Raw genomic sequence first — 27,774 nt, forward strand, 5'->3', positions numbered from 1 at the left:
AACACAAATAATCTCAAGGAGAACCATATTTCTTTCATCTGTCGAAAGCTGTCTAGGGTGAATGGAAGCTTTCATTCCATTTACAATCAGGGGATAGAGGTGGTTTTTAAAAACTTTATTTAGAAAGTACGGTATCTTCTCTCTAGGGGCAGCTATTCTCACTCAAGGAATAGTCTAATGGTAAGCAAACATGGAGGTGATTTCGTTTCATATCTCAACTCCTAACTCCTTTTATAATGTTTCTGTCCTCTTACCTACCTTAATTTCAAGTAAATAATTTCCATTTGTCAAGTGTTTCTGGTAGAAAATGAGAAGGTGCTTAAGAAAAAAAATTAAAGTACAGTGAGTGATCTTCTCTGGTATAAGGGATCGTTCTTTGCTGATGCCAGGAAACAGGTTTTATTAACTTGAACATCCTTTGGCCCACGTAGAACACATGAAATAGGGGAGACATAACTCGTGTTCACATTTCACAAAACAGTTCAAAGAGGTAATGAATGGATATTAAATTGCATATTTTTGATCCAGTTTTCTATCATTGTTTCCATCTAAAAATAAACGGCAAAACTGTACTTTGGTTCAGATTTCGCCCATAATGTATGATACAGTAAACACACACTATACTCAGTTAAGCAGTTCAGACTTAAACCGTAAATGCCCACTCTTATAATAAGGCATACACCAGGTCAGCAATAATCCCTAAAGGATTTGTGCTTCTGTCAGAGGCTGTCTATGCACAGATACCAGGCTGAACTGGATGGTAGTCCCATTCGCTCAGACTGCACACATTTGCACATGCAGTAGTTAACCTAGAGCCTCTTACCCCAGTTGCGAAGCAGCGGGCCTTGTTTTAAAAGGCAGACACTGGCAGTTAGTACTATCCATTTTGATAGGGTTTACTTTGAGTGAGACTCAGTCACTGTAAAAGTCCCATAAATAATAAAAAAAAATAGAAAATACAGAGGAGTTAAATGGTCTTGAACCAGTTTTCCTAAAAATAAGTTTACACACACAATGTAACAGGGAGACAATTAATAGAGCCACTGTTCCTCAAAAGTAGCAGCCTTCAACCAATGTTCCATGAAGGCAATGCACACAGCCTCACAATCCTTAGCAACAGGGTACTTCGCCACCTCCCAGTCAACAAGACCTACCTTATCCCCCTGTGGCACTTAAATCTTCTCTTACTTGCCAGGGAACCACAGCGCTTGTGTATCTGAAAGTCCTCATTCTTCAGTGGCTCCTCTATCAGTGCCTGAAACAATGCTACAAATGAGGTCTACAGCTAAGACTTACTAAGATTTCTACCACACTGGTGATGATCCACAACTAAGGAACAGAAGCATAAAACAAGGGGAAATATGCAAATTAGCCAGAAATGTTGCATCTATTTTAGGGTTGCCGTGTACAGTGTCCACGGCCACCCAAGCATTCTCTTAGTGGTCAGGAACAGGAATACTTGATAACTTAGTTTGCTCCTCCTCCTATGTAGGCCACCTCTACCTATGTTGGTAGCTAAAGATCCTTTGGGTGAGGTGTTCAGACTTTAACTCCTCTGTAGTTTTTCTTCTATCAACACTTTCATGGATGAAAATCATCACACCAATGACTCATTTTTGAAATTATGAACTGTTGAAGTGGCACTCATGTAAAAGGGAATGAATGGTATGTGTATTCCAAAAGATAGATAGTTGCACATTTACTGTAGTTGCTGCTGAAAGCAACATTTAGCTAGTTTAAGAAATAGTTGCAGGTGGTCTCTTAGGTATCAGTGTATCAACAGGCTGAATATTTGTGAAACCATAATAGTTAGGAGTAACAGAGATTGTGTGAAGGTGATAATGTTTTAAATGTTTTAATTAATCTTTTATGGTCTCAAATGGCCGAAATAAAGAATTTTTGGATTGGATTGGATAATGTTGTTGTCCTTCATAGAAGCATGTGAAACACTCTTTCCTCAACAGTGAAGCATTGAGTTTCCAGGTTAACATGTGGTTTAGAATCTGATGGTGGCCTTGTAGTATAGGACCTAGAATGCATGTTGAATTCTTGGAACGCTGAATGGATACGGTCTTAAATGTGTTAATTTAACAGCGATGTGTATCAAGGATTTCCAACCTGATGATGGAGAATTAGTCAAACAATGCATAGTGTTACGATTCTAATGTTGTTGAACTGTTGTTCAGCCAGCCAAGGTCGTGTTTCTTAATGCGTACAAGAACTTATCTTGACATGTTTATATTATTATTCTTTTTCAGTTGGGTGGTTGACCAAATGACTGCAGGGATTAAGGACTGGTGTTAAAGTGAGTTTATATTAGCTTGGTTTATTTTCATTGAATGACATGAAAGTGAGAGGGAATTCAAATCCACCATGTAAGAGTAGGTAATGTCAAAGTTGCAGAATGCGTCCATGTAGGAGCAAGAGAAGAGAGAACGTGAAAGTTAACAAGGTAGTCATTGCTGAAGGGAAGGAATGAGTACAGTGGGAGCAGAATATGAAGCAGACTGCAAACGCATTAGTCGGGCCTTTGTCATGTTTTAGGGATGAGCTCTCAGAAAGGGATTCCTTTAGTGGATTCCATTTTGTTTTCCAGGAAATATTAGTAATTTGGGATAAGATTGCTTAATTCGTAGTTTTTTCGGGACTCATTTTTAGGTCTCGTCCTGGCGAAAGCAGCACATGCGCTGCTTTGCCATGCAGAGGCCTTTTAGAATTGATGCGATTCCAGTGTGCACGCGGGGAGACAAACGAGACAGAAGATGTGCACGCGGGGATTGGATGCTTTACTGGGGGGTTGATACACTGGGGACTTTTTTTTCCACCGCCAGTAAAGGCAGTCCCCGTGTGCACATCTTCTGTCCATCCCATGACGGGCCGTGCTTGTTTTTATTACCCCGCCAGAGGAGCCAAGCAAAGTCAGCCGCCCTCATGATTTCCTGCTCTTCTCTTGGCCTTCGCTGCTTACAGTTCTTTTAATCTCCACTGTGCCATCCCCTCCCACCGTCGCTGCTTGTGTTTGGTGTTTTTTTTTTTAACACTTGAGGGTCGGGCAAGTAGAGTTTCCGTCATGCTCTGCTTTGGGGGGCGGCTATTACAGGAATTGGTCTACTTGAAAAGCAGCACTACAGGACGTCGCGCACACTGGAACTGCGGCAGATGTGGCATTGCCTCTACATAGCTTACCAGAGAAACTGGAAGGAGTAGGGAGAAGGGGGGGGTTGAGCAACTTTTTCAAAGCCTACTGTTACTGGGCCAAAGCCTCTTTCAGGAAGCGTGAAATGCCAATTTCCTTACTAAAGTCTTCAATTTGGCAAATTAATTATTTAAAACTGTTGTCGGTCAACTGCTATTCTGAAATGGCCGAAATACTCTCATTTAAACTAGAACGCAAGAGTCGTCCTTTTTAATTTCAACGCAAGGAGCGACTATGCAGCTCTCTTTAGTAATCATGTGGGTCAGGCATCTCTTTTCTCTTAAGTAGCTTCTGCTGGCTTGAGCTTTATATGACATCCCCTACTTGACCACACTGTGTGATTTTGGGTAGTTGATCAGTTTCCTACGTGATTTATTAAGTCGGCCTTCCACCTTAACTGACTACCTACTCATATCCAATATTAACCATTGTGTGGCAAACGGGTCCAGTGTGACACTTGTCACAGTTATTTTTGCCCTAACACCTACTACGCATAACTACTTTATGGCATTGGGCTTAACTGTAGAGTGCTCCAGGCTTCTAAATTAATAGAGAAATATAGTTTGGGATCTCTCACTGGCAAAATTCTTTACTACCACAGTGTTAGCTAGTGAGTATTTAACGTAACTCAGTGGGTTGAGTTCCTGACATTACATTTATTGTGTGTAGCTTTACTAATTCAGTCAGGTGGCCGGTGCTCTTCTCGTTGCTGGGGGATGTTCAAGATTTGCAGTCAGAAAATATCTAAAATATCTAAAACGTTCTATTATCATGCGCATTACCAGTACTCTGCTGGGCTGGCATAACTTCTCTAACCATCTGTCTCAAATTTAGGCGTGTGGCAACTCTAATCACTTTCACATCTTAAAGTAAATTAATGAGACAGGGAGATCAGCAGGTGAAAAAAATGAAATGCACATAAACCAATGTTTTCCTCTTGCTCCATGAGACCTCTGCTATTGCATTCGTGCCTCCGCTTTGTCAATTTGCCCCAACACTCCAGACATAACTTTTTTAACTTCTCATGGTAGCTTAAAATCCTTAAACCTTGGGTATCAGTGAATTTGATCTGAAGCCCCTACATTAAAAAAAAAATGACAGTACTTTTGGCCCTCAAAAACAGGTGCCATAGCCCATGTGTTTCTCTATAAATGTCAACAGTAGAATTTCGTGTACACCTGTAATGAATTGCGAAACTTTGAAAGGAAATCTCAAGATTGCGGCTGTGCCTCGTTACACCTTCTACTAAGATACATTTGGATAAACAGTGGCAGGATTCCATGTGTTTTTTTATTAACTTTTATTCTTTACCACACCTTTCCATTCCACATAATTCAACAACAAACCACACAAATCAACTCAACAACACAATTACACAATGCATCACATACATCCAAACCACACCACAGAATTCCACATCATGCCACAACATTCAACAGCATATTACATAATCAAACTCCCCTACACACCACAACACAAAATACCAATCATCATATTTACACTTCACACTCAATACCACATAATTATTATCCACATCATTACACTGCACACCATGCCACATAATTACACTACAAAAATCCACTCCGCACCATACTATTTGTCTATCTGTTCTGAGCAGCTCTCATCCCTATCTATCCACAATGACCCATAATTCCACAAAACAAATCCCCTCCACACCACAAAATTCCACCACACACAATTCCAGAACTAACAATTCCAATCCAACCTACACAATTCCATTCCACACCACACATCCACTTCATTCCAAACCAACACACACGGACAAAAGACATTGTCATTTACAGCGCGAATAGCTCGAACTCTCACAAATGCAAGACCTATTGCATTGCAAATGCTTGTGTTAAATAACAGTGATGACGCACAGGCTTGTGGCCAGAATGGCACTGGCTGAAGCATAAACGTGTTGTCAATAGCTGGGATACCATAAAGCAATGAAACAAGCACTGGCAAAAACAATATTGGATGTGGTCTGACAGCTAGATTGCCAACCTTGTTGCTGGAAACCAGCGTTCGAGCGTCGGGGTCGCGTCCACATCCTGTGATTCTGGGCAAATCACTTAATTTCCCCTTGCCTACCCCAAAAACAAGCATTGAAAATGGAATATGGCTCGCCTTTTATTAAGTTAAAGCCATTTTCTTTGCTATACAATACCATTAGCAAAGCAAATGGCTTTAACTTAATCAAAGGCGAGACCTATTGCATTTTCAGTGCTTGTTCTGCATTGTTGGCTAAGATTGCATTGACATTCCATGGATCACTGTGGTAACGTCCAAACGTTTTGCATTTGGAAGACTTTAAGGGACCTTACGAGTCTTGCATGTAGGAACTATTCTAAAATAGTTTTGGATTGTGAAACCAACAAAGATTGTTGTAAATAAAAATGCCTTACTTTAAAAGAGCTGGAGTAAGACATCCGATTAAAGCTTCCTATATATGAATTTTTCAGTTATTAGCTAAGAACGTTTCTGGTTGTGATATTGTCGACAAGTGCCTATTGAAAACTGCACCAACTCATCCACTGTATTCAAAAATTAAATGCCCATTTGTGCATGACTGAGTGTTTCCCCTCACACACACTCTATGACCTATGAGGTTCTTGGAAGTGGCCTTGGTTGGCAAATTTATGCTGTGTAAACTCTCTGAAATCAGTAACAAATTGTTCACCTGCCACTCCATTCTAAAGTATGTACTATAAAATGTAATTCTGAAGATAAAAGGTAAGCCTGGCAAAACTGTTTCAGAATTATTTTACATATTTCCCCACGTTTCTCCCACGTTTTACATGATTAAATCATAGCCATTCCTCATCTTAGTCACTTGTCGCTGCTCCTTAAAATCATATTTAAGGTCGTAGCCCATGCTGTTAAAGTCCCTATTTAAGGATTTGCCAGTATAGGATTTTTAATTGCCTTATTATATTGAAGGCTGATGATACCAGTCACACTTCTAATAAATTAGTCTTTAGCCGGCTTATCCGAAAGGACAGTTTTAGCCAGAGGAAAATAATTCTGAAAGAGGTTAAAGAATATGATAAAAAGCACTCAGACATGCATTGCTATCATAATTGATTGTGCACGACTATTTGTAGCACAATCGTATTCAAAGCAATTAAAATGTTATTATTTTTTATTTAAATCTGCCAGCTACAGCATGCAAGAACAGTGGCATATTCTCTGCTAAGGCGAAGAAGCATCGTCCCACTGCTATTTCATCAGTGCAAAAAATAAAATAACAGGTTGTTATTATTATTATATTTTTCTATGTGGGACTCTGTGCCATGTCGGGCGTGGCTGTGCTCTGTGATGCCAGAGCATAGTGAGGAGTGGTTTGCACTCCTCTAAGTGCGCATGGCGGTTTGGCTGGCCCTCTTGGACTGGGCAAACCGTCATGAGCACTTAGCATCTTCTCCATTGGCTGTGTTGCACAGCCCCGTAGAGAAAATGCCCAGGCTCCCATGTACTTCCTGAGCAGCCAAATAGGCCACTCAGACCTATCATGATGCTGCATGCAGCATCCTAATTGGCCTGGAGAGTACGGGAGCCTGACTGCTTACGGTGCTACCTGCCATCTTCTGCCCTTCATCTAGGAAGACGGAGGAGAGGTGGCGTGAAGGTGAGTTTATTTTACAAAAAAAATTATTTATCAAACCCCGCCACCCCATTCCAAGGCAGCCGCCACTGGCTTAGGACATGCAGTCATTTCACCAGATACCCATAGTGAGCCATTGTTGTATTTATTCATTTAAACTAAATACTTGATTAATTTGTTGTATCGTGTTTCCAGTGATAACTCTGTTGCATGTGTTTCTGTAGCTGCAGACTGCGTAGTAAATATTCTACTTTGCTGAGTGAGACTTTTGTAGTGCCACTTGCCAGTAGTTATAAAACTCTTCCCAATTTCCTCTGTTGGGTTGGCGGCAGTAGCAGCAGCATTTTGTCACTAGTGGTCTTAGTATTTTCATAACACACATGAAGGACGTGGAAGGTTTAGTTAAATAAAACACAAGAATAATGTTTAGCAAGTGAAGGTCTCTTGGAATGTAGTCCTTTAAAGACGAAAACCCGATGAGTCTAACAAAAACAAAGGGAGTATAACTTTAACCCAAGCGTGATCAAAACACTTAACGTGTTTCTGCCTCTAGTGATTACCGTACTATGAGGTGTATGGCATTCCTCAGGACCAAATTATTGAAACATATCTCTCTGTAGGTAAAAAGTATTTGAAACCCTGAAAAGATACAGAAAAGAAATAGTACAAACGCTAAGCCATAATGAGTATGGCTTTTGGCGCCATTGTCAGCATTTGCAAAAACAACCAAGAGACCATTAAAAAAAACACAGTAACATCTATAGTGACTGAGCACAATCATATTCACATTTATTTATTTATTTATTTTATGCGTTTTTATATAGCGCGGACTTTACCCGAAGGTGTCAGAGCGCTTCACAATAAGAACAGTAGTGAAACATGAGGAAAAGTTACAAGTCCGCATGTTACAAAAGCAAATGTTACGTTACATAAGGCAATAGTGACAATTGTGCATGTATCAAGAGCAAACAAAATACAAGAGGTAGCAAACGATACATTACAAGAGGAAAAAAAGTGACGTGTGTATGTTACAAAAGTTTACAACGTACAAATAGAGGTATAATACTGCACTAAATGGCAGATACTCAGAACACAAGAACAAACGTTACGTTACATGAGGCAATGATGGCAAATTAGCATGTATCAAAAGCAAACAAAATACAAGAGGTAGCAAACGATACATTACAAGTGGGAAATTGATGTGTACAAAGGAGTAAATAATACAAGTAGAAGTATGATACTGCAATAAATGGCTGACTCTCAAACCACAAGAACACACTGGGAAGGCACTTCTATAGTCATGTAGAACAGAATTTCCTATAATTGAAGGACTTCCATCAGATAATAAAGAGGGCGGGAATTCAACTTGGCGTGTCTTTGAAGGAGGAGAGCTTTGAGGTCAGTTTTGAAGGCCTGGGAAGAGGTGGTGGTCCGGAGCTGAGGTGGAAGTGAGTTCCAGAATCTCACCGCGTTGCCTGAAAAGGATTGGGCCATCGACCTTTCCTTCTTGAAAGTGGGAGGTTCAAACAATATATTTTCCGAATTACGTGATGGTCTAGAGCCTCCAGAAATGTTCCGCTTATTCGCCAGGTAGCGAGGAGAGAAGGAGTGCAAGGCTTTCTGGGTGATACAGGCAGTCTTGTAGATAGATCTTGCCTCGATGGGAAGCCAACGGAGGGTGAATAAAATGGGTGTGATGTGGTCGCTTCTTTTGGCCCCATATATGAAACAAGCTGCTAAATGGAGAACAGATTTAAGGGGGGACAGGTGGGATTTGGGGAGGCCAGTAAGAAGAGATTTGCAGTAGTCCAGTCTGGAGAGAATCCACGATTGGACCAGGGTTTTAAGGTCATGCTCCGGGAAGAAGGGACGGATCCACAAAAGAAGGTGCAGTTGGTATCGAGCAGACTTTGAAATGGAATTTATGTGGGAGAGTAGATTGAGAAGTGTGTCTCTCAGTTATACCTATTATGAGTCCACATTCAATTTATATGGGCCACCACTAGTACCCCAGAGGTGAACTATTCATGTCCCCAATATTATAAGGTCACCAGAAAAGTAATGCAGCATATATCAATACTGCTTACCCATGTTCATCGGGTAAACTGGCTTCAACTTGCCAAATGACAGGGGTGTAAATCTTGATTTGAAAGATAAGAATTGTGTCTACACACTCTTTGTCTAAAGGCCACAACATGTTCCATCAAATATAAATTAACTAAAGCAGGGTAAACAGTATTGATATATGCATTAAACGGTGCATGCAGTCATGCTATAAACCTAAGTAGCAGGTTGCATCAATGTCAAATGCAAATAATTTTTTATTTTGCCTCAGACTATTACTTTATATTTATTAAGTTTGCTTTCTTCAATGGGATTACTTGTTGAGAACATACTATTAGGCAGCTTTGAAGAATGTTGGACTGTAATTTTTCTTTGCAATATTACCCTTTTAATGATCGCTAATTACGTTACTACTGACCCTTTTTAAAGAAGGTTATTTACTGAAAATCGCAAAATAAATAAAAAAGCAATGTTCTCTCTATGAGGCTTAACTAGGGATGTCCTCTGCTTTTGAATGCAGCCTCCTTCTCCCCTCTTGCCTATTTCTTGATGTTGGTTGTTAGTTGTGCAGCTTACTAGGTGATGTGTGGCATAAAAGGTTAGCTTCTAACATTTTCCTATTGGTTTGACCCAAAGTGTAGCCTGCTACTTTTCTGTGTACCAGGCCTCCTGTTACTGTAAATATATTAGACTACAAATCCATATCAACCAAAGTATGAAGGGGATGAGCCAGTTACCTAGCTGCATGTGAATTTGTTAGGGTTATGTTAGAGAACAATTACTGTCTTCATCCCTCTTTTGAATCAAGTTGCATACTAGTCAGATGTTGAGAGCATTGGGAAGCCCACACCACCATCCTGGAAAAGGGGTAGGGAATGTAAATTGCCACTTGAATATCTTACTTAATCAGTACTCATTTTTTATGAGAGGTATTTAGATGGATATAGTTGTTAACACTGTTTTACTGCTTGCAGCACTTCAAATTAACCAATTTAATTGCTTATCTTCGACCTTAAAACAAAATTGTGCACAGCTGATGTGAGTCGAAAGAGCAGAACCTATGCGGTGGAGGAGGTTTGAGTAGACCAGTGCGCGCTTTGCTATCAGGGTTCTAGCAAGCTGTATTAATTTGACCTGTTAAGTCGCTTGCCAGTTTTCAACAGATTGACCAGTCATTAGTTGCCAAAACGGTAAAAAAAATGTAATGGTATGTTTTTTGTTTAAAAACGTTTGGACTTTTTGTGGTTTATTCTTTCTTGGATATTAATAATCTCCAAGAGTGAAATCTAAAATTAAATGTTTGTACCAATTTAATGTAATGTATGCACATTTTACATTTCCAGCAGCAGATGACATTTCTCACAGTTGTAATTTTTACTTAGACGCTTCCCTCTTGTCTAATTTGGCTTTTAAATATCAAATTATTGCCATGGAAAATGTTCTTTAATGAGTCTGGTACTTATATATGTACTTGAAAAAGTAACTTTGTTAAAAGACTGAAGTGCAGAACTGAACAATAGACATGCTCTTGTTAATTAAAGATGTCATGGTTTATATTTTTTAAAACAATTTCCTGATATTTCATATAGTTTTCCTTTTGCCAATGTAATTAGACCCATTCCAAACCTCATATTTCTCTGCATATATTTCTTGACTTAAGACCTTAATGATTCGTTGTACTTCAGTCCTTTCTCTTATAACACACATACAATAATGAACATTCTGTTCATGAAAGATAAACATAACCTGAACATTATAATCCTATACTTTCCTGCAGCTTGCAGAGAACAACTCCCACATTCGTATTTTCTCAGACAGAATGTGTTTTGTTTACTGACCCCCAGCCCCTTACCCACCCTAATAAAAACCTTTACCACCCACCATCCCCTACCCACCCTAAACCCTAAAATACCCCTACAACCCAAATACCCCTACCCACCCTAAACCCTAAAAATACCCTTGCCACCCTAATACTCTACCCACCCACCTTAAACCCTAAAAATACCCTTGCCCCAAATACTCTTACCCAGTCTAAACATTCCCTTGCCACCCAAATACCCCAACCCAACCTACACCTCAAAATACCCTTGCTACCCAAATAACCCTTATCCACCCAAAACCCTAAAAATATCTATGCCGCCAAATACACTTTTTCACCCTAAAAATATATTTGCCAGCCAAATACCACTACCCACCCTAAACCCACCCTTGCCACCCAGCTATCCGTACTTACCCTAAACCCTGAAAATACCTGGGCCTCCCAAATTCCCCTACCCGCCCTGAACCCTAAAAATACACTTGCCACCCAACTACCCCTATCCACCTGAACCCTAAACATGCCCATGCCACCCAAATACCCCTACCAACCCTAAACATAAAAAAATACCCTTCCCACACATGCTCCTAACCACCCTGAACGCTGAAAATACCCTTGCCACCCAAGTTCCCTTATCCACCCTAAAAATACCTTGCCCTCCAAATACCCTTACCCACCTTAAAATACCCTTGCCACCCAGATATCTTTTTTCACCCTAAACCCTAAAAATGTACTTACAGCCAAATACTCTTACCCAACCTACACCTTTAAAATAGACCTGCCGGCCAAATAACCCTACCCACCCTAAAATACCCTTGCCACCCAAATACCCTTACACACATTAAACTCTAAAAACACACTTACCACTCAAATACCCTTACCCAGCCTAAACCCTAAAAATACCCTTGCCCCAAATTCTGTTAACCACCCTAAACCCTAAAAATTCCCTTGCCACCCAAATGCCGCTTCCCACCCTATAAATATATTTGCCATCCAAATACCCCTACCAACCCTAAAAACGCCCTTGGCCTAATTCATATTTACATTCTTTATACGTGGCTGCAAAAAATCTGAAATTATCTCTGTAAAGGCATGCGTGGAATAGGTATATACGTGATAACATTTTGCATATTAAAGACGTGTTGTAAAGAATTGTGCATTGTTAAGGATGTGTAGCAATGGTATTGCATGGTAACACATTTACACAACCCTAGAATGAAAGTTGAACTTTAGTCCATAAGTGTGCTTTTGTTGGTTTGGTGAAAATCTGCCCTAACTCATGCTGCCATCCTTATCCAAATTCCAGTTTGCCATTTGTATAGGCACATGGGAAAGCAGTCTCGGGAACAGCATGGTAGGACGGGAGCGTTATGGCGTCTATGCCGTGTCAATTGACTGTCGAATTTCAGTGGTTTAATGCGTTTCAGCCAGAGCCATAATTAAGTTTTTACTGTGTATTTTTCAGCATTTTTTTAAATAGAAATTGTAATAATTTGAGTTTGTCTTTGACTTTCAGATATTCCACCGCCAGCCACCAGGGAAAGGCCCCCAGGATGCAAGACGGTGTTTGTTGGTGGGCTACCAGAAAACGCCACCGAGCAGCTGATTGTTGAGATCTTTGAGCAGTGTGGGGAGATAATTGCCATTCGTAAGAGTAAGAAGAACTTCTGCCACATTCGCTTTGCAGAGGAGTTCATGATAGACAAGGCTCTCTACCTGTCTGGTGAGTCATTTATGCTGAAATAAATCCGATTAGGACGTTGACACTGTGAAGGTGGCCTCTTTCACCTTCTGAAAGAAAAAAAACAAACGTGGACACTATTTCTTTTACTTTAAGCGAATGAGATCTTAACCCCTTCCATGCTCATGACGAGCTCAGCTCGTCATGCAGTACAGTGCTCCAGTGCTCATGACGAGCTGAGCTCGTCATGACCACACCCGTTTTTATTGCTGTCCAGCACAGCAGGGGAATCGCTCTAGCAGCGATGCGGTTAAAAACCAATGAACACCTAAACAGTATTTCAATTCAAATCGAATACATTTTATTGTTTCATTGTTCAGGATTTCTCAAAAATCTTAATGTCGCATTTACTTAATAAGCTTCTGTTGATGATATTAAAGTGAAGACATTAATAAATGTCATTGCTTTGCTCTTATATTAGAAATCTAAGCTGATTTGTAACTATCTGTTTGCTGCTGGTGTACATTTTGGTGCCAATAGCTGATGTTCTAACTGTTTCTTAGTTTATCTATTAGGTTAAATGGGTTAACAAGCATTTACAATGCAACGGTCTCGCCTTTGCCAAAGTTAGAGCTATTGGCATTGTAAATGACAAAATGTTTATTTATGTGTTGGCTTTGAAAACAAATAAATAAATGGCATTATCATTTACAATGTCAATAGCTTAATCTCTCGCAAATGCGAGACCTATTGCATTTGCACCCACCCACACACCCACAGAGAGCCACCCACCCACACACCCACAGAGAGCCACAAACACACACACACAGAGCCCCCCCCCACACACACACACACAGAGCCCCCCACACACACACACAGAGCCCCCCCACACACACACTCGCACACAGAGCCCCACACACACATGCACACACACACAGAGATCCCCCCACACACATACAGCCCCCCCACACACAGCCCCCCCACACACACACAGCCCCCCCCCACACACACACACACAGAGAGCCCACACACACACACAGAGAGCCCACACACACACACACAGAGCCCCACACACACACACACAGAGCCCCCCACACACACACACAGAGCCCCCCACACACACACACACAGAGCCCCCCCCCCCACACACACACACAGCCCCCCCCCACACACACACACAGCCCCCCCCCCACACACACACACAGAGCCCCACACACCCACACACACACAGAGCCCCCCACACACAGAGAGCCCCACACACACACACAGAGAGCCCCACACACACACAGCCCCACACACACACAGCCCCACACACACACAGCCCCACACACACACAGCCCCACACACACAGAGAGCCCCACACACACAGAGAGCCCCCCCCACACACACAGCCACACACACACAGCCCCACACACACACAAAGCCCCCCCCCCCACACACACACACACAGCCCCACACACACACAGCCCCACACACACGGAGCCCCACACACACACGGAGCCCCGGGGGGGCGGGGGGGGGCAGAAAAGCGAGCACAACGAGTTAACAGGGGGGTGGGGGGGGGCAGAAAAGCGAGCACAACGAGTTAACATGGGGCAGAAAAGCGAACACAACGAGGAACAGGGGGGTGGGGGGCCGAAAAGCGAGCACCACGAGGAACAGGGGGGTGGGGGGGCCAAAAGCGAGCACAACGAGGAACAGGGGGTGGGGGGGCCGAAAAGCGAGCAGAATGAGGAACGGAAGTGGGGGGCAGAAAAGCGAGCAGAACGAGGAACAGGGGGTTGGGGGACCGAAAAGCGAGCATAACGAGGAAACCGGGGTGGGGGGGCCGAAAAGCGAGCACCACGAGGAACAGGGGGGTGGGGGTCAGAAAAGCGAGCACAACGAGGAACAGGGGGGGCAGAAAAGCAAGCACTCACCGGCTGGGGTGGAGGACTCAGCAGCTTCTCTACTTCTTCCGGCGGCGGTCTGGCAGAAATGGCGTCGGGCGTGTTTTTTGGTGTTGAGTGACGGATGATGTCACAGAGTTAAAAACTGCAAAAAACACGCCCCCGGATCAGGGGCGGGTTCAAGCCCCCGTACTAAGAAAACATAAAATCTCGCCAGCGAGGCTGCACAAGCGCAGCCTTCGCTAGTCGAGACTTAAAAACGACCTACCTTTGTGGTTTGGTTGAGTGCGAAATGCTAAGTTCTAAAAATGCAAACGAGATTACTTGGGTAACCTCTTTTAGTAAGTACTAAACATTAAATCCAGGTACCACATGGTAGTGTATGTGTGCATGTATATATGGGTGTGTGAAGTGCTCCACTTAAACTGCTGGTAATAGGTCATGGCAGTCTGCTATTAATCGAGTCAAGAAGAAAAGAGGACTTAAAATACATGTGCTTGAAAAACAAGTTTCTTGAACAGTCTGATGGGAATCCCCCTGACACCAAAGCAGACACATTTTGCTCCATAGGAAAAATGTTAATATCTACTATATGAAACAGATATTGACGAGGCCTAACTTGGGTTTAAAGGTGCCAACAATATAATAGCATGGCACGAAAATGAAGGTTAGTAGCTCAGCTCCTGGATAGGGGGATGTTTGGAGAATGGAAGTAATAAATCAACAGCACATTTGAGACACCAGTGTTAACACACATCCTGCCCTTGAACATGGCCACTACCAGAGGGATCACTCACTCCTTTTTTTTTTTTTTTTACTTATTACTACAAATCGGATTTAGCAACACTTGTCACAACATGAGAAGAACAGTCCATGTTTAATCTAGGCAAACGTGTAGTTGTAGCACTTCAGATTGTGATTAATCCAAACGGGTTATACTGGGCTGTAGGGCAGAATGACAATCTTCTTTGAAAGGTCTCTTCCATGTTTGTTGATGTTCTGTTCTACAGATTTAGTACTAAGGATCCATTAATTTCTGGACTGGATAGTTAGGCTCCTTCCTCTTTGATCTGATTGTCTCAACTTGAGATGGGATCATTTTCATATTGTTCTCTCAGCCACCAGCCTTCTCGGATGTTCACCAAGGCCACCCTAAAGATAGAGATCAGATGAGCTACCGAAGGCATGGGTGTCATGCAGCCCCACTCAGCATGTTCGCCCTGCATCTTGGATTTCAATAAATTCTCACTCTCTTTGGCTGGAAAATCCTGAGACCCCCTGACCTCCACTGGTAGTGTCTGCTTCTCTACATCTTAGTATTACAATCCAGTTCTTCTCCAGTCGCAGATTATCTAGAGATTCTAAAAACATTGATTTGCCTTTTCAAGTTATTTAGGTACTATACGAACTTTCAGATTTTCTTCTCACAAAAGGAGGTTGAGGTCAGTCCATCTTTCATCCGAGAGACTATGTAGCTGCAGAGACACCCAAGTTGTGATATTTACCCTACGCATTATTAGGAAAGGCCAGTTCCCTGGAGGCTGCTGTGCAGCATTTATTCCTCATTTCCGTTTTCTTGTCTGCTGGCCCCTTAAATACTCAAGCTCCCATCTGTCATGGGTTTGGGACCCACGCATCTGCACCTTCGCAATTGACCACTATGCTGCATCTCTACTTAATTTGCATTATTAAAGGCTTTACGCCCTACAGCAATACTCATTTCTCTTGGTCCCCTGTAACACTGTACCTAGATTTTTTTCAGTTGCACATAAATTAGTTTTTTACCACTGGCAATAAGTTGTCCAGGCAATGGGTTATTAAAACCACAATAATGAATATTGACAGGGTAATTTCAAAATTAGTGACATTTAGAGAAATATGAAATGTCTTTTCGGTCTCTCATAACTTGACAAAATGCCAAGGATTGCATGGTAGAGGAATCTTTCAACCTCGAATAACCGAATGTAATGCAAAAGTTACTTCTTTAGTTCTATGTGATACTGAATGTTGCAATGTACAATACCTGCGTTATATGGGGAAAATAAAGGCCTAATTTGGAGGGATTTTCTGTTTCTCAAGCATAGTGTGGCAATACAAACCATTTAATTGGAATTAAACTTGATTAGGCTTACTTTGTTTGCACATGGTCAAATTAAGATTAGGTTTAGATTTTGTGCTCATGGTCACATTTTTTGGTTCAGTCTATACATTCGTTGATTCCATGACAGACTTAATTGTGAAGGAAGTATCTTCTTATGTTGAGATTTATTTAGTTGATAAAACCATATTTTTTGTGTGAAAATCAATGATATAAAAGAGAATGACAGTTCATGTTTCCAGTTAAAAACATAAATTAAGTAAATTGTGTGAATGTACATTTTTAAGCATGACCTTAATCATTGCAACCTAGTCAAGCACCTGTTAAATGTTTGTCAGTTGGCAGAAATGTTTATATGCGTTTTAAATCAGATGGCCTCTCCTTTTTCAGTTTGCAGATAACTCTCGGATTAGGCCCAGTATTAATTCCTCTAAGCATTGTAGCTGAAGTAACTGTTGGGTTCAAAATTTGATGCATATGCTACATGTCTGTTCTGCCTTGCATATCCCACAATGTTGCTTCTTAAAACAACTGCTATTAGCGCAGATTAGCACAACATTAACCAAAGCTGTTTAATTATTGTACTGAGAGAGCACAAGTTTGAAAAAAATGTATAAGTACGCCATATTTACAAGCACGTAGTTAGTTTAAACATGTTTTGCACACGAGTGGTTTATATTCAGTAGTGAAATGCATAGAATGTTAAGTAGAGTAACTATAATTATAACAGTGTGAGATTAAGGTAGAAATGTTGGAATATATGTGAAAACCTCATGTTCTCATGTTAAAAGAATCATGTCCGAATTAAATGTAACTTTGAAAATCCAGTATTATGTGTAGGCCTTAGGGCAATTCACAGCAAACCTGAACGTGCTGCTAAATTAATGTGAGATAAGGTTGACATGGTTCTTCCAAATGTACTATTGAACTTAGGGTTAAAAGTATATGCTTTATAGATGTGTTATTTTAGAAACGTATGCTAGTTAAGAATGTTTGCTGTTTAAATCAAGTTAACGTTTTAAGAGTGCAGGGACCTGCTGCATGTAAATCAAGTAGGCCAGAGGAGATAATGTCATGTCGTGTAAATCGTCATGTGCTCGTTAGAGAAGAGGTCGCGAGGTGTCCAGCACAGAGCTTTGAGAGTGTTTTATGACTAAAGATATGGTGAGTCTGGAATTTGAGGCCCACTGCAGGACGAGCTGTATGCAGGTGCGAGGGTCCTAATCAGCTCGAATGAAAGGGACTTTGTTCAGTGGCGCCTTGCGCAGGCCTGTAGGAGTTTCCAGGAATTTCAGGGGGTATCAGCGCACTGAAGAAGAAGCCTGGGAACCAAGGTCAACTATAACGAGGGTCTTCAAGAGTACCATCATGGAGTTTACCGCGCAAAGATGTACCACGTGAGGGGCGTCCCAAGGGGCGTTCCTATCAGAAATGTGATTTGGTATTAGGGAAAGAGACCCGGGAGGAGAGCAGAGCAGATGATTTTGGGAGCCTAAGGAAGCGGATGGGTAGGCAGATAGGCTGATCAGGAGAGACCCATTATTAGAGAAGAGACAAAGAGAAGTGCGTGATCTTCTTAGGAAGTCACCACGGCTGACACCTAGAGGGTTAAGATCTTGCTAAGTAGGGATGTCATTTAAAATAGTGTAGGGACAGACTAACCTTAATTTTCTTTTCTGTAATGACTTTGAGGTTGCAACTTGTATCCATTTTGGCAACCCTGATGGTTTTCGAGCTTGTACTTATTATTCTGTTTTTCAGACTCAGACTATTCAAAAAGTTCATGTTTATAGTGATACCAATTTACCTGTTGAATCTCATTTTGAGAAGTTTGTATCTTCAGTTATCTTTGACTTTATATTAAATCTTTAAAACTTAATTTTGGTCAGTGGTCATTTAGAGTGGTGTAAGTTCTTAAATTGATTGACTTATTGCGAAGATTACCTTTTACTCCAAGACAGGTACCAACGATTCAGTCGACATAGTTTGGGATTTGGTAAGATAATTAGTAACCAGTAATCCCGCGTTAGCAGTTGGTAGCAGAGGATGGTTATCTTCTTGAGGAAGGTAATCTAGAGAGGTTAGTTTACCCCAAGGCCCGAGACGCCGAGAGACGAGCAGCGGAAGAATCGTGTGCCGTAAGGTGCAGACGGTGCGAGAAAAGCAGCAGTATCGGAGAGTGAGTATAAAAAGGGTCATGCGTGAACAGATTGCGGTGTTTTGTGTTGTATTTGTATTGTAATGTCTTGCGGAGTTGAATGCCTGTAGTGTGAATGAGAGAAGGTTGTGAGCGCGCGCAACCTGGTAAGCTGGTAACCTGGTAACCTGGTAAACGGGTGAACTAGTGAAATCTTAAGTTCAGGCCAGAGCTTAAGTGGTTTTGGGTGTATCGAACATCCAGGGTAGTTGTCGACCATAGTACGGAGGTCACGAGGTACCATTGACCGCCGTGGATCCAAGATAGGGGGAGTGTAAGAGTGAATGTATGAGTAACGGACGCTGGTCGAAAGTTACTGCGTGTGAGTAACCTATCGGAGAAGGCGATTGTCTGGAAGTAAACGGAAAGACATCTTGCCAAGTTAAGGTGACAACTACAGAAAGACTGTGGGCGTACAGTCAAGAAAGGTGATCGCTTGGACGGAAGTAATCATTTTTCAGAGTATGAATGGGATGCGTGCATGACCGAGGAGACGAGCTGAGAAAGGAGGGGAACTGCTGCGAAGGGGGACGGGTGACGTCGGCTAGAGCCGCGCTCTGATTGAGCGGTTGGTGTGACGTTAGCTAGAGCCGCGCTCTGGTTGGGCGGCTAGCGTGACGTCGGAGGAAAGTCGCGTACGGATAGGCCAGTTAGTGAGAACGGGGTTGAGATTGGTGGAATATCATCAGGAAGTAAACTAACGCGGAGAAAAGAGAAATCATGAAGTGTTTTAAGTGTTTGAAAGGGATTTTTAAACGTAAACGAAGTGAACATTATTACGGGGAGGAGGCTCCGCCGGAGGGTACGCCAGCTCATTATATGGCAACGAATGTGGGGCTGCATACGATATTGTGGATTGGGGCTTGGAATAAGCTTACGGAAGGGAATGAGGAAATGCAGTTCCCGAGGTACGGGACGTTTAAATTAGAGGTGTTACATCGGCTAAAAGCAACCATGTCCTCATTGAAACGCTCGCCCAGACCAACACAGTTTGAGGCTCTTAATGCATGGATTAAGGCTGCACACGACCGAAATTTGAACAGGCGTCAACAAAGACTGACGCGATCGGTAAGGGCAGTGCGAGATTCCAAATGGGATGAGGAGGAAAAGCGTTGGAGAGTACAGACTATCGAGGTGGAGAAAATGTATCCGATGAGGGAGGTGTCAGGAGGAGGAAACCTCATGGAAGAAGACGAGGAAAGCGAGTCGGAGGACAATCTGATAAACAGATTGTTAATGGATAGACCACCTCCGAGAGTGGGGTTAATAGAAGATAGAGGGCTCGCAAGGGAAGATGGAAATGACATAGAGGGATATACACCACTCCCTATATCGGAATGGACACCTAACAAAGGCGGAGAAACACCTCCAAACAACACTGTACAGAGTGTAGTGGGAAGGTTTGTGGTGCAAAAAGCGCCAACCACAGAAAGGGTTGAGTCTGTTGGATTACCAGACGCTCTTCAGGTGCCTGTTACCATAGGACCCATAGTTTCGATCTATAATTCTGAGAGAGATAGAGGGGAACAACAAAGGCAATTGGATAGGGAAAGGATTGAGATGGAAAGGAGGAATAATGTGACAAATGCATGGAAACAATTGCCAGGTTCGGTAACATGGAACACCCCATTAGACACAACTGTCGGTCCCAATTCAGAACAGGGAGGTCCGAGAGGACCAATGGATCTAAGGGGACCACGGCCAAGATCTTTTTCAGAGTTAAGAGCTGATTTGAGGGAATGGGACGGGTCCGTAGTATCTCCAAGTAACAGGACAAGAACAGAACCAGAGTGGGAAAGCAGGGGTAACGGGACTGTATCTCATTGTGGGGCCAGCGAAAGCAGTCAGGGCCGGGAAGGCCAAAGTCAAGAGAATAGAGGGGATGCATGTCCTACAAATCAGAGAGAACAACCGGAACAGAATACTAGGATTGTAGAATGTGAGGAAATGTCCCGTCTCTGGGGGAAAGGAGGAGATGAGGCGGTACGGGCTTTTCAGAATAGGTTTAGGTGCCTTCATCATACACTCGGGGAAGACGTTCAACATTGGAGAAAGGAGAACAGCGATAGGTCCCGCCACGCCTCGAATAATCAGGAATCACAGGGAAGTAGGGAAGAAAGAGGGAGTAATGGAACATCTTACCCTGCATCCCGTGAAACTAGCCCGGATGGGGAGAGAGGGGCTATGAGGCATGAAGGAGTGTTTCACCACCCACCCCGAGAAGATGGAAAGGCATGGGATCTAGAGAGATGGGAACAGGGGAGGACTCCCTATAATTCACCAATACCTAAACGTAGATCTCGGAGCTGGGATGGGAGAGATGCGGATGGAGGAGCTAAATTGAGTGTCTTGAAAGCTGAAATTAAGGCAAAAAGGCTTGATGTTACCAGTTTAAAATCAGATGTTGATGAGCTAATAGATGGAACATTGCCTTTGGAAAGGATAGAATTGTATGAACAGGATGAGTTATTGTTCATGGCAAAGGATATTACTAGGAAAGCTAGAGCGTTTCATGAGAAACTGACTGATTTGGCAGATAGATATGCCGTGGATTTGTCTAGGACAAGGGCATTGCAGAGTAACCACAGATTACAGTACGCAGACCAGGATCTAGATGAGAAGAGAACTACTGGATTAAAAACACACATAAGAGAGCTGGTAACAGGGATAAGAGTGTGGAGGGAACTGGATAAATGGGAAGAAAGGTGGTCGAAAAAGGGCACAGTTAGGCGAAGTACAAATGTGATGACCCCTGAGGGAAGGGTAATGCAGATGGAGGCATTCCCTTTGCGAGAAATATCAAACGGAAATTATGTACATGTGCCCTGGAGTAGAGGAGATTTAGCTGCATTTACCAACTCATTTCCGAAGTTGCGGGACAATCCAGTCGAATGGTATAAACAGGTAGAGAGGTTTGTCAAAATCTCGAAAGTATTGTGGATTGATTTGAACACGTTGTTTGACATCGTGGTCCCATCTGATCTGTGGACCCCTTGTAAGACTAGTGTCGAATGGCCAAATGCTGAACCATTGAGGGATGCTCGGACTAATGGACCGTCTGAGATTGTCATGCGAAAGTATGAAAGGGTAATAGCATGGCTGAAAGATAAGGTACCACCACAGGACATAGATTGGGTAAAAATAGACCGAACAAGGCAGGAACCCAAGGAGACAGTTCACGAGTTTTATGAAAGATTATTGAAAATATTCAAGCAATACAGTGGACTGGATGTAATGGATCCCAAAGATATAGGGCAGTTTGTGTCAAAGTTTGTCTTGGGGTTGAGACCTGATATTTGTTTGATGATACAGCAACATTTAATCTGTTGGCAGAACAAACCACTAGATGAGATTTTACGATATGCGAGGTACTGCAGTGACGAGATAGATTCTAAAGCCAAGAATCTAAAGGAGAAATTGATGGTGGTGCAAATGCAGTCCGCTGGGAAGGGTGGCCAGCAGAAGCAGGGGATGGGACGAAAACCAAATGGTCAGAGCAAAGATAATGAAGAAGGGCAGAGACCTAGGATAGACTTTGCCACTTTAAAGAAAACGACAAAGTGTCATCAGTGTCACCAGGTGGGGCATTGGCGACGCGAGTGTCCCTTTAACCCTGAAAATGGAGAGCTAGAAGTAGAAGAACAGGTCCAAGAAGACCCAGTGCAAAAGGTGACAGTCCCAAGTAGTAAGGTGGCCAAAGGGGGGACTTCGGCTCCACGGGCCCAATTCCCACAGCCACCGAAGATAGCAGCTGGGGGAAAGGTCTTTAAACAAATGCCTCTGTTTATCGAGGAAGAAAAGTGTTATTACATTGACCCATTGACAGGACAACGGGTGAGCAGTGAAGAGGATTGTACCCTCGGGGCAGTCCTAGAAGTGGATCAAAGAGGGCCATTTGTTGAGGCAGAAGTGGCAGGGTGTCCCACTACGTTCTTAGTGGATACTGGGGCTACTCGTTCGACTCTGAGATCAGCGGTGGTTCCAGACTTGCCGATGTCAGGGGAAACAATTCAGGTGGTAGGAGTCGCAAATAAAAGAATGACTAGTCCGTTGACAGAACCAGTATCTGTAAAAATAGGAAATCATATGAACGAACATCAGTTTGTGGTTTGTGACTCGAGTCCGGTATGTCTGTTAGGAAGGGATTTGTTATGCAAATTGAATTGCACCATATACTGCACCCCACAAGGAGTGGAGGTACAGACTACCGACGATGATGCTACCTTTAAGGTGGCCAATTCAAAATTCTGTGTAGAACTATATCCTACTCTGACTGTAGAAGATCTTCCCCAAGATTTAAGAGATGCAGTGGCGTCAGAGGTGTGGGATTTCACAGGAGAAGATATAGGATTGATTAAAGGGGTAGAACCGGTAAAAATTCTGGTAAAACCAAATGTTGAGTTTCCAAGAACGCCTCAATACAAATTGTCCCAGGAAACGATTGCGGGAATAAAGCCTGTGATCGAGTCAATGATTCAACAGGGAATACTGAAAGAAATCGTGGGCAGTCCTTGTAACTCCCCGATTATGGGTTTGCAGAAACCTAGTGGGAAGTTTAGGATAGTTCAGGATTTACGAAAAATGAACAACATAGTCGTTTCATGTTGTCCCGTGGTACCGAATCCATCAGTGATATTGTTTCAAATACCATGTCAAGCAGAATGGTTCACAGTGATAGATCTTTGTCAGGCTTTCTTTTCAATCCCATTGGATGAAGAGAGCAGGTATCTTTTTGCTTTTAAAATGGAAGATCGCGTTTTAACATGGTGTCGAATCCCACAAGGATTCACAGATAGCCCATCCATCTTTAATCAGTTGCTGAAGAAGAATCTTGAGAATCTAGTACTGCCACAGAACTCGGTTCTGGTACAGTACATAGATGACCTACTTGTTGCGTCAGAAACAGAGGAAGCTTGTAAAGCAGATTCAATTGCCTTACTGAATCATTTAGCTGAAAATGGACATAAGGTATCTCCGAGCAAGTTGCAGTACTGTCTGACAGAGGTACAGTATCTAGGGCACAGGTTAGAAAAAGGGAAACGTAAGGTGTCCCCGGAGAGGATTGAGGCGATAATGAAAATGAATGCGCCTACAACATCTTTAGTCCTGCTGATTGCTAGCTAGGACATGAGACCTACCCTAACGCTGCTCGGCGGCTCGCTGTGCTGAGGCGCGCTTTTGGCTGCATTTTAGCGGCGCTTTTTAACATTCCTTTTGACTATTTGTGTTGAAGCCTAAATTGATTTTCCCTTGTTTTTAGATTACCCCCACTCACCTGCACCATAATTGTGACTTCCACCGCGCTTTTGCGGGTCCCGGCTCCTGTGGGCGGGCTGTGTGTGGAGGAGTGCTTTGTGGCGGCCATCTTAGGTGAGGGGTGGGCGCTCCAGTGGCTCAGGCGACGGACTCCTCTTAAGGGAGGTAACCTAGAGGCTCGGTCTTTCCATCTTTAGTCCTGCTGATTGCTAGCTAGGACACGAGACCTACCCTAACGCTGCTCGGCGGCTCGCTGTGCTGAGGCGCGCTTTTGGCTGCATTTTAGCGGCGCTTTTTAACATTCCTTTTGACTATTTGTGTTGAAGCCTAAATTGATTTTCCCTTGTTTTTAGATTACCCCCACTCACCTGCACCATAATTGTGACTTCCACCGCGCTTTTGCGGGTCCCGGCTCCTGTGGGCGGGCTGTGTGTGGAGGAGTGCTTTGTGGCGGCCATCTTAGGTGAGGGGTGGGCGCTCCAGTGGCTCAGGCGACGGACTCCTCTTAAGGGAGGTAACCTAGAGGCTCGGTCTTTCCATCTTTAGTCCTGCTGATTGCTAGCTAGGACACGAGACCTACCCTAACGCTGCTCGGCGGCTCGCTGTGCTGAGGCGCGCTTTTGGCTGCATTTTAGCGGCGCTTTTTAACATTCCTTTTGACTATTTGTGTTGAAGCCTAAATTGATTTTCCCTTGTTTTTAGATTACCCCCACTCACCTGCACCATAATTGTGACTTCCACCGCGCTTTTGCGGGTCCCGGCTCCTGTGGGCGGGCTGTGTGTGGAGGAGTGCTTTGTGGCGGCCATCTTAGGTGAGGGGTGGGCGCTCCAGTGGCTCAGGCGACGGACTCCTCTTAAGGGAGGTAACCTAGAGGCTCGGTCTTTCCATCTTTAGTCCTGCTGATTGCTAGCTAGGACACGAGACCTACCCTAACGCTGCTCGGCGGCTCGCTGTGCTGAGGCGCGCTTTTGGCTGCATTTTAGCGGCGCTTTTTAACATTCCTTTTGACTATTTGTGTTGAAGCCTAAATTGATTTTCCCTTGTTTTTAGATTACCCCCACTCACCTGCACCATAATTGTGACTTCCACCGCGCTTTTGCGGGTCCCGGCTCCTGTGGGCGGGCTGTGTGTGGAGGAGTGCTTTGTGGCGGCCATCTTAGGTGAGGGGTGGGCGCTCCAGTGGCTCAGGCGACGGACTCCTCTTAAGGGAGTCATGCTTACGCGCAGCGTTACGCGCAGAGGATACGCCGGATCACCGCCGGAGTCACGCCAGAGTCCAGCCCGTCTGCGCCCGTCAGCGTCCCGGAGGCGGGCGGGGCGGCGGCCAGGACTCTTCCATCTTCCGACTCCGGTAGAGAGTCGTTTTGGCATCACTATACATCTGGTGAGCTCCGCTCTCTTTGCCCTTGCTCCCCCCCTTATGGAGGTTGTCGGACCGTCTTTCCTGGTCGGTATCTGGGTAAGTGCTGCTGCCCTGGATGCGGCTGGCGTCCGAGCCGTGCTGTGTCCTCTGTCCCCAGTATACCTAACGTGCATGCTGGCCACCTGTGCATGCTGCTTAACACCAGATCTCTTGCTAGACATGCACAGGAGATCTTCGACCTTTTAGAGCTGGAGAGGCCCCTCTGTCTCATGTTAACTGAGACGTGGCTGGGGGAGTTTTCCAACCCCGATGTGGCTGCGGCTATCCCTCCTGGCTACAGTATTTACAGGCAGGATAGACCCAGGGGTAGAGGTGGAGGAGTGGCCCTGGTGGTGCAGGAAAGCGTGGTTTGTTCCATCTTGCCGATTGATGACATCCGGGGCTCTGAGTCCCTCGCTTTCTCCATCTCCCTGGCCCCTCACCACTCCTTTAAGGGCTTGTTGGTGTACAGACCACCTGGCCCTTTGGGCACTTTTCTCGAAGATTTGGAGTCTGTCCTATCTGGGCTGGCGTTGAAAGCTGCTCAGTGTATTGTTGCCGGAGATTTTAACCTTCATATGGATATACCATCAGACCCGGATACCATCAAACTCCTGGAGGCCACCGCCCCTTGGGTTTAACGCCATTTCTCGTGGGGCCTACCCATGTGAAGGGGCACACCCTGGATCAGGTTTTTTCGACCTCCCCCCTTGAGGTGAAGGAGATAATTCCGGTGTTGTGGTCCGATCATTGGTTGGCCAAATTTTTGGTCAAGGGTGTGATGAGACCTGTCAATTTGGGGTCTCAGCAACAGCGACGCGCCCATCGGGCCTACCACTCGGTAACACCAGCAATGCTAGCGCAGGCGGCGCTTGAGCACCCGTGCTTGTGCACGGGGGATCTTGAGAAGGACCTGGAAGCCCTGCAGGGCTGGTTAATGGATAGACTTAATGATCTTGCCCCAGTGATCGCCCCCCGTTCCACGATGAAACGGGTTTCGGCCCCGTGGTTTACGGCGACACTGGCGTCGGCCCGGCAGTCCTGTAGGGCGGCGGAAAGAGCTTGGCGTGCACATTACGATCCGGAGGCTAAACTGTTGTATAGATCTGCGGTGAAGGCCTACCAACGGGACATTCGTGCTGGAAAAAGGGTTTACCTTGCTGGGAGAATTGAGGCTGCCGCTAACTCCTGCAAGGAAATCTTTTCCATAGTGAGGGAATTTACAGCCCCTCGCTCGAATGTCGTCCATGATATGCCCCCTAAGTCTTGGGCGGCGGACCTTGCCAAGTTCTTCACGGACAAGATCAGGCTTATCCAGGATTCCCTTCACCTGGTGGCGCCTGCGGGTGCAACCTGGATAAGGGAGGACCTCCACCTTGCCGCCTCATCTGGTCCACTGCTGGCAGCTTTTCCTCCCCTGTCGGCCGCTGAGTCGTTAGGACTCTTGTGCGCTCTTAAATCTGGCTCGCCCTTGGACCCTTGTCCGGCAAAGTTTCTTGCGAGAATGGCGGAAGTCCTAAATCCTCTGGTCAACCCGCTGCTCAACCTTTCATTGAGCCAGGGTTTGGTCCCATTAGCCTGGAAGCAGGCTATGGTGATCCCCTTATTGAAAAAGCCTGGTCTTGATCCGGAGGCATTGGTCAATTATCGACCAATTTCACTCCTGCCTGCCTTGATGAAAATCTTGGAGAAGCACATTCAAATGGTGCTCTCCAATTTTTTGGAAGGGCATGAGCTTTTGCATCCGTCCCAGTCAGGCTTCCGCCCTAGTCTCAGTACCGAGACCGCACTTCTGGAGGTGTCAGAAGACATCAAAGGAGTTTTGGACTCCGGAGGCAGGGCCATGCTGGTCATGTTGGACCTGTCGGCGGCATTTGACACCGTCCCCCATGAACGCCTGCTCTCGAGACTTTTCGAGATAGGCCTCAGGGGGACGGTGCTCAGCTGGTTTTCTTCATTTCTAGCCGACCGCCGACAAACGGTCTGGACCACGCCGGATTCTGCTGTGATGCCGCCTCTGGGTGTTGGGGTCCCTCAGGGCTCTATTTTGAGCCCGACCCTATTTAACATCTTCATGACCCCTTTGGCGGCTCTGGCGGAGTCTTGCGGGGCCCGGATCGTGTCCTACGCTGACGACACTCAGCTCCTCTTCTCCTGTGAGAGGGGAGGAGATTTTAATGGGGAGAGCATCCGGGAGTGCCTTGGGGCTGTCTTCAGATGGTTTAATCTGGGTGGCCTCAAGTGCAACCCCGAGAAATCTGAGGTGCTCTTCTTCGGGTGTACGTCTGAGCCTGACTGGCATGACTGGTGGCCTATAGGCATGTCTGCTCCATCTGCTCCATCTGCAGTGGCCAAGAATCTGGGTGTCAAGATGGACAAGGGTCTGTCAATGAGAGCCCAGATTCTGGGGGTGACGGGCACCTGCTTTGGTCTCCTGAAGGTATTAAGGAAGTTTCTACCCCTGTTATCGGAAGAACACCGGAAACTGACTGTGCAGGCTCTGATCGGGTCCAGGTTGGACTATGCCAACGTCCTATACCTGGGCCTGCCGGAGTATCTGCTAC

At 44.5% G+C, this 27,774-nt stretch overlaps 1 protein-coding gene across 4 annotated transcripts in view; it reads left to right on the plus strand.

Moving 5' to 3' along the window:
- Positions 1 to 27,774, plus strand: part of ENOX2 (ecto-NOX disulfide-thiol exchanger 2) — a 1,184,097-nt gene that overhangs the window by 798,957 nt on the left and 357,366 nt on the right. For all 4 annotated transcript variants that reach the window (XM_078688351.1, XM_078688354.1, XM_078688355.1 and 1 more), the window contains one exon: positions 12,203 to 12,409. In XM_078688351.1, the coding sequence (XP_078544477.1) occupies positions 12,203 to 12,409 (207 nt within the window). The remainder of the gene's footprint in view (positions 1 to 12,202; positions 12,410 to 27,774) is intronic.

This window comes from Lissotriton helveticus, chromosome 4_1 (assembly GCF_964261635.1).
Source record: "Lissotriton helveticus chromosome 4_1, aLisHel1.1, whole genome shotgun sequence".
Classification (NCBI taxonomy): Eukaryota; Metazoa; Chordata; class Amphibia; order Caudata; family Salamandridae; genus Lissotriton; species Lissotriton helveticus.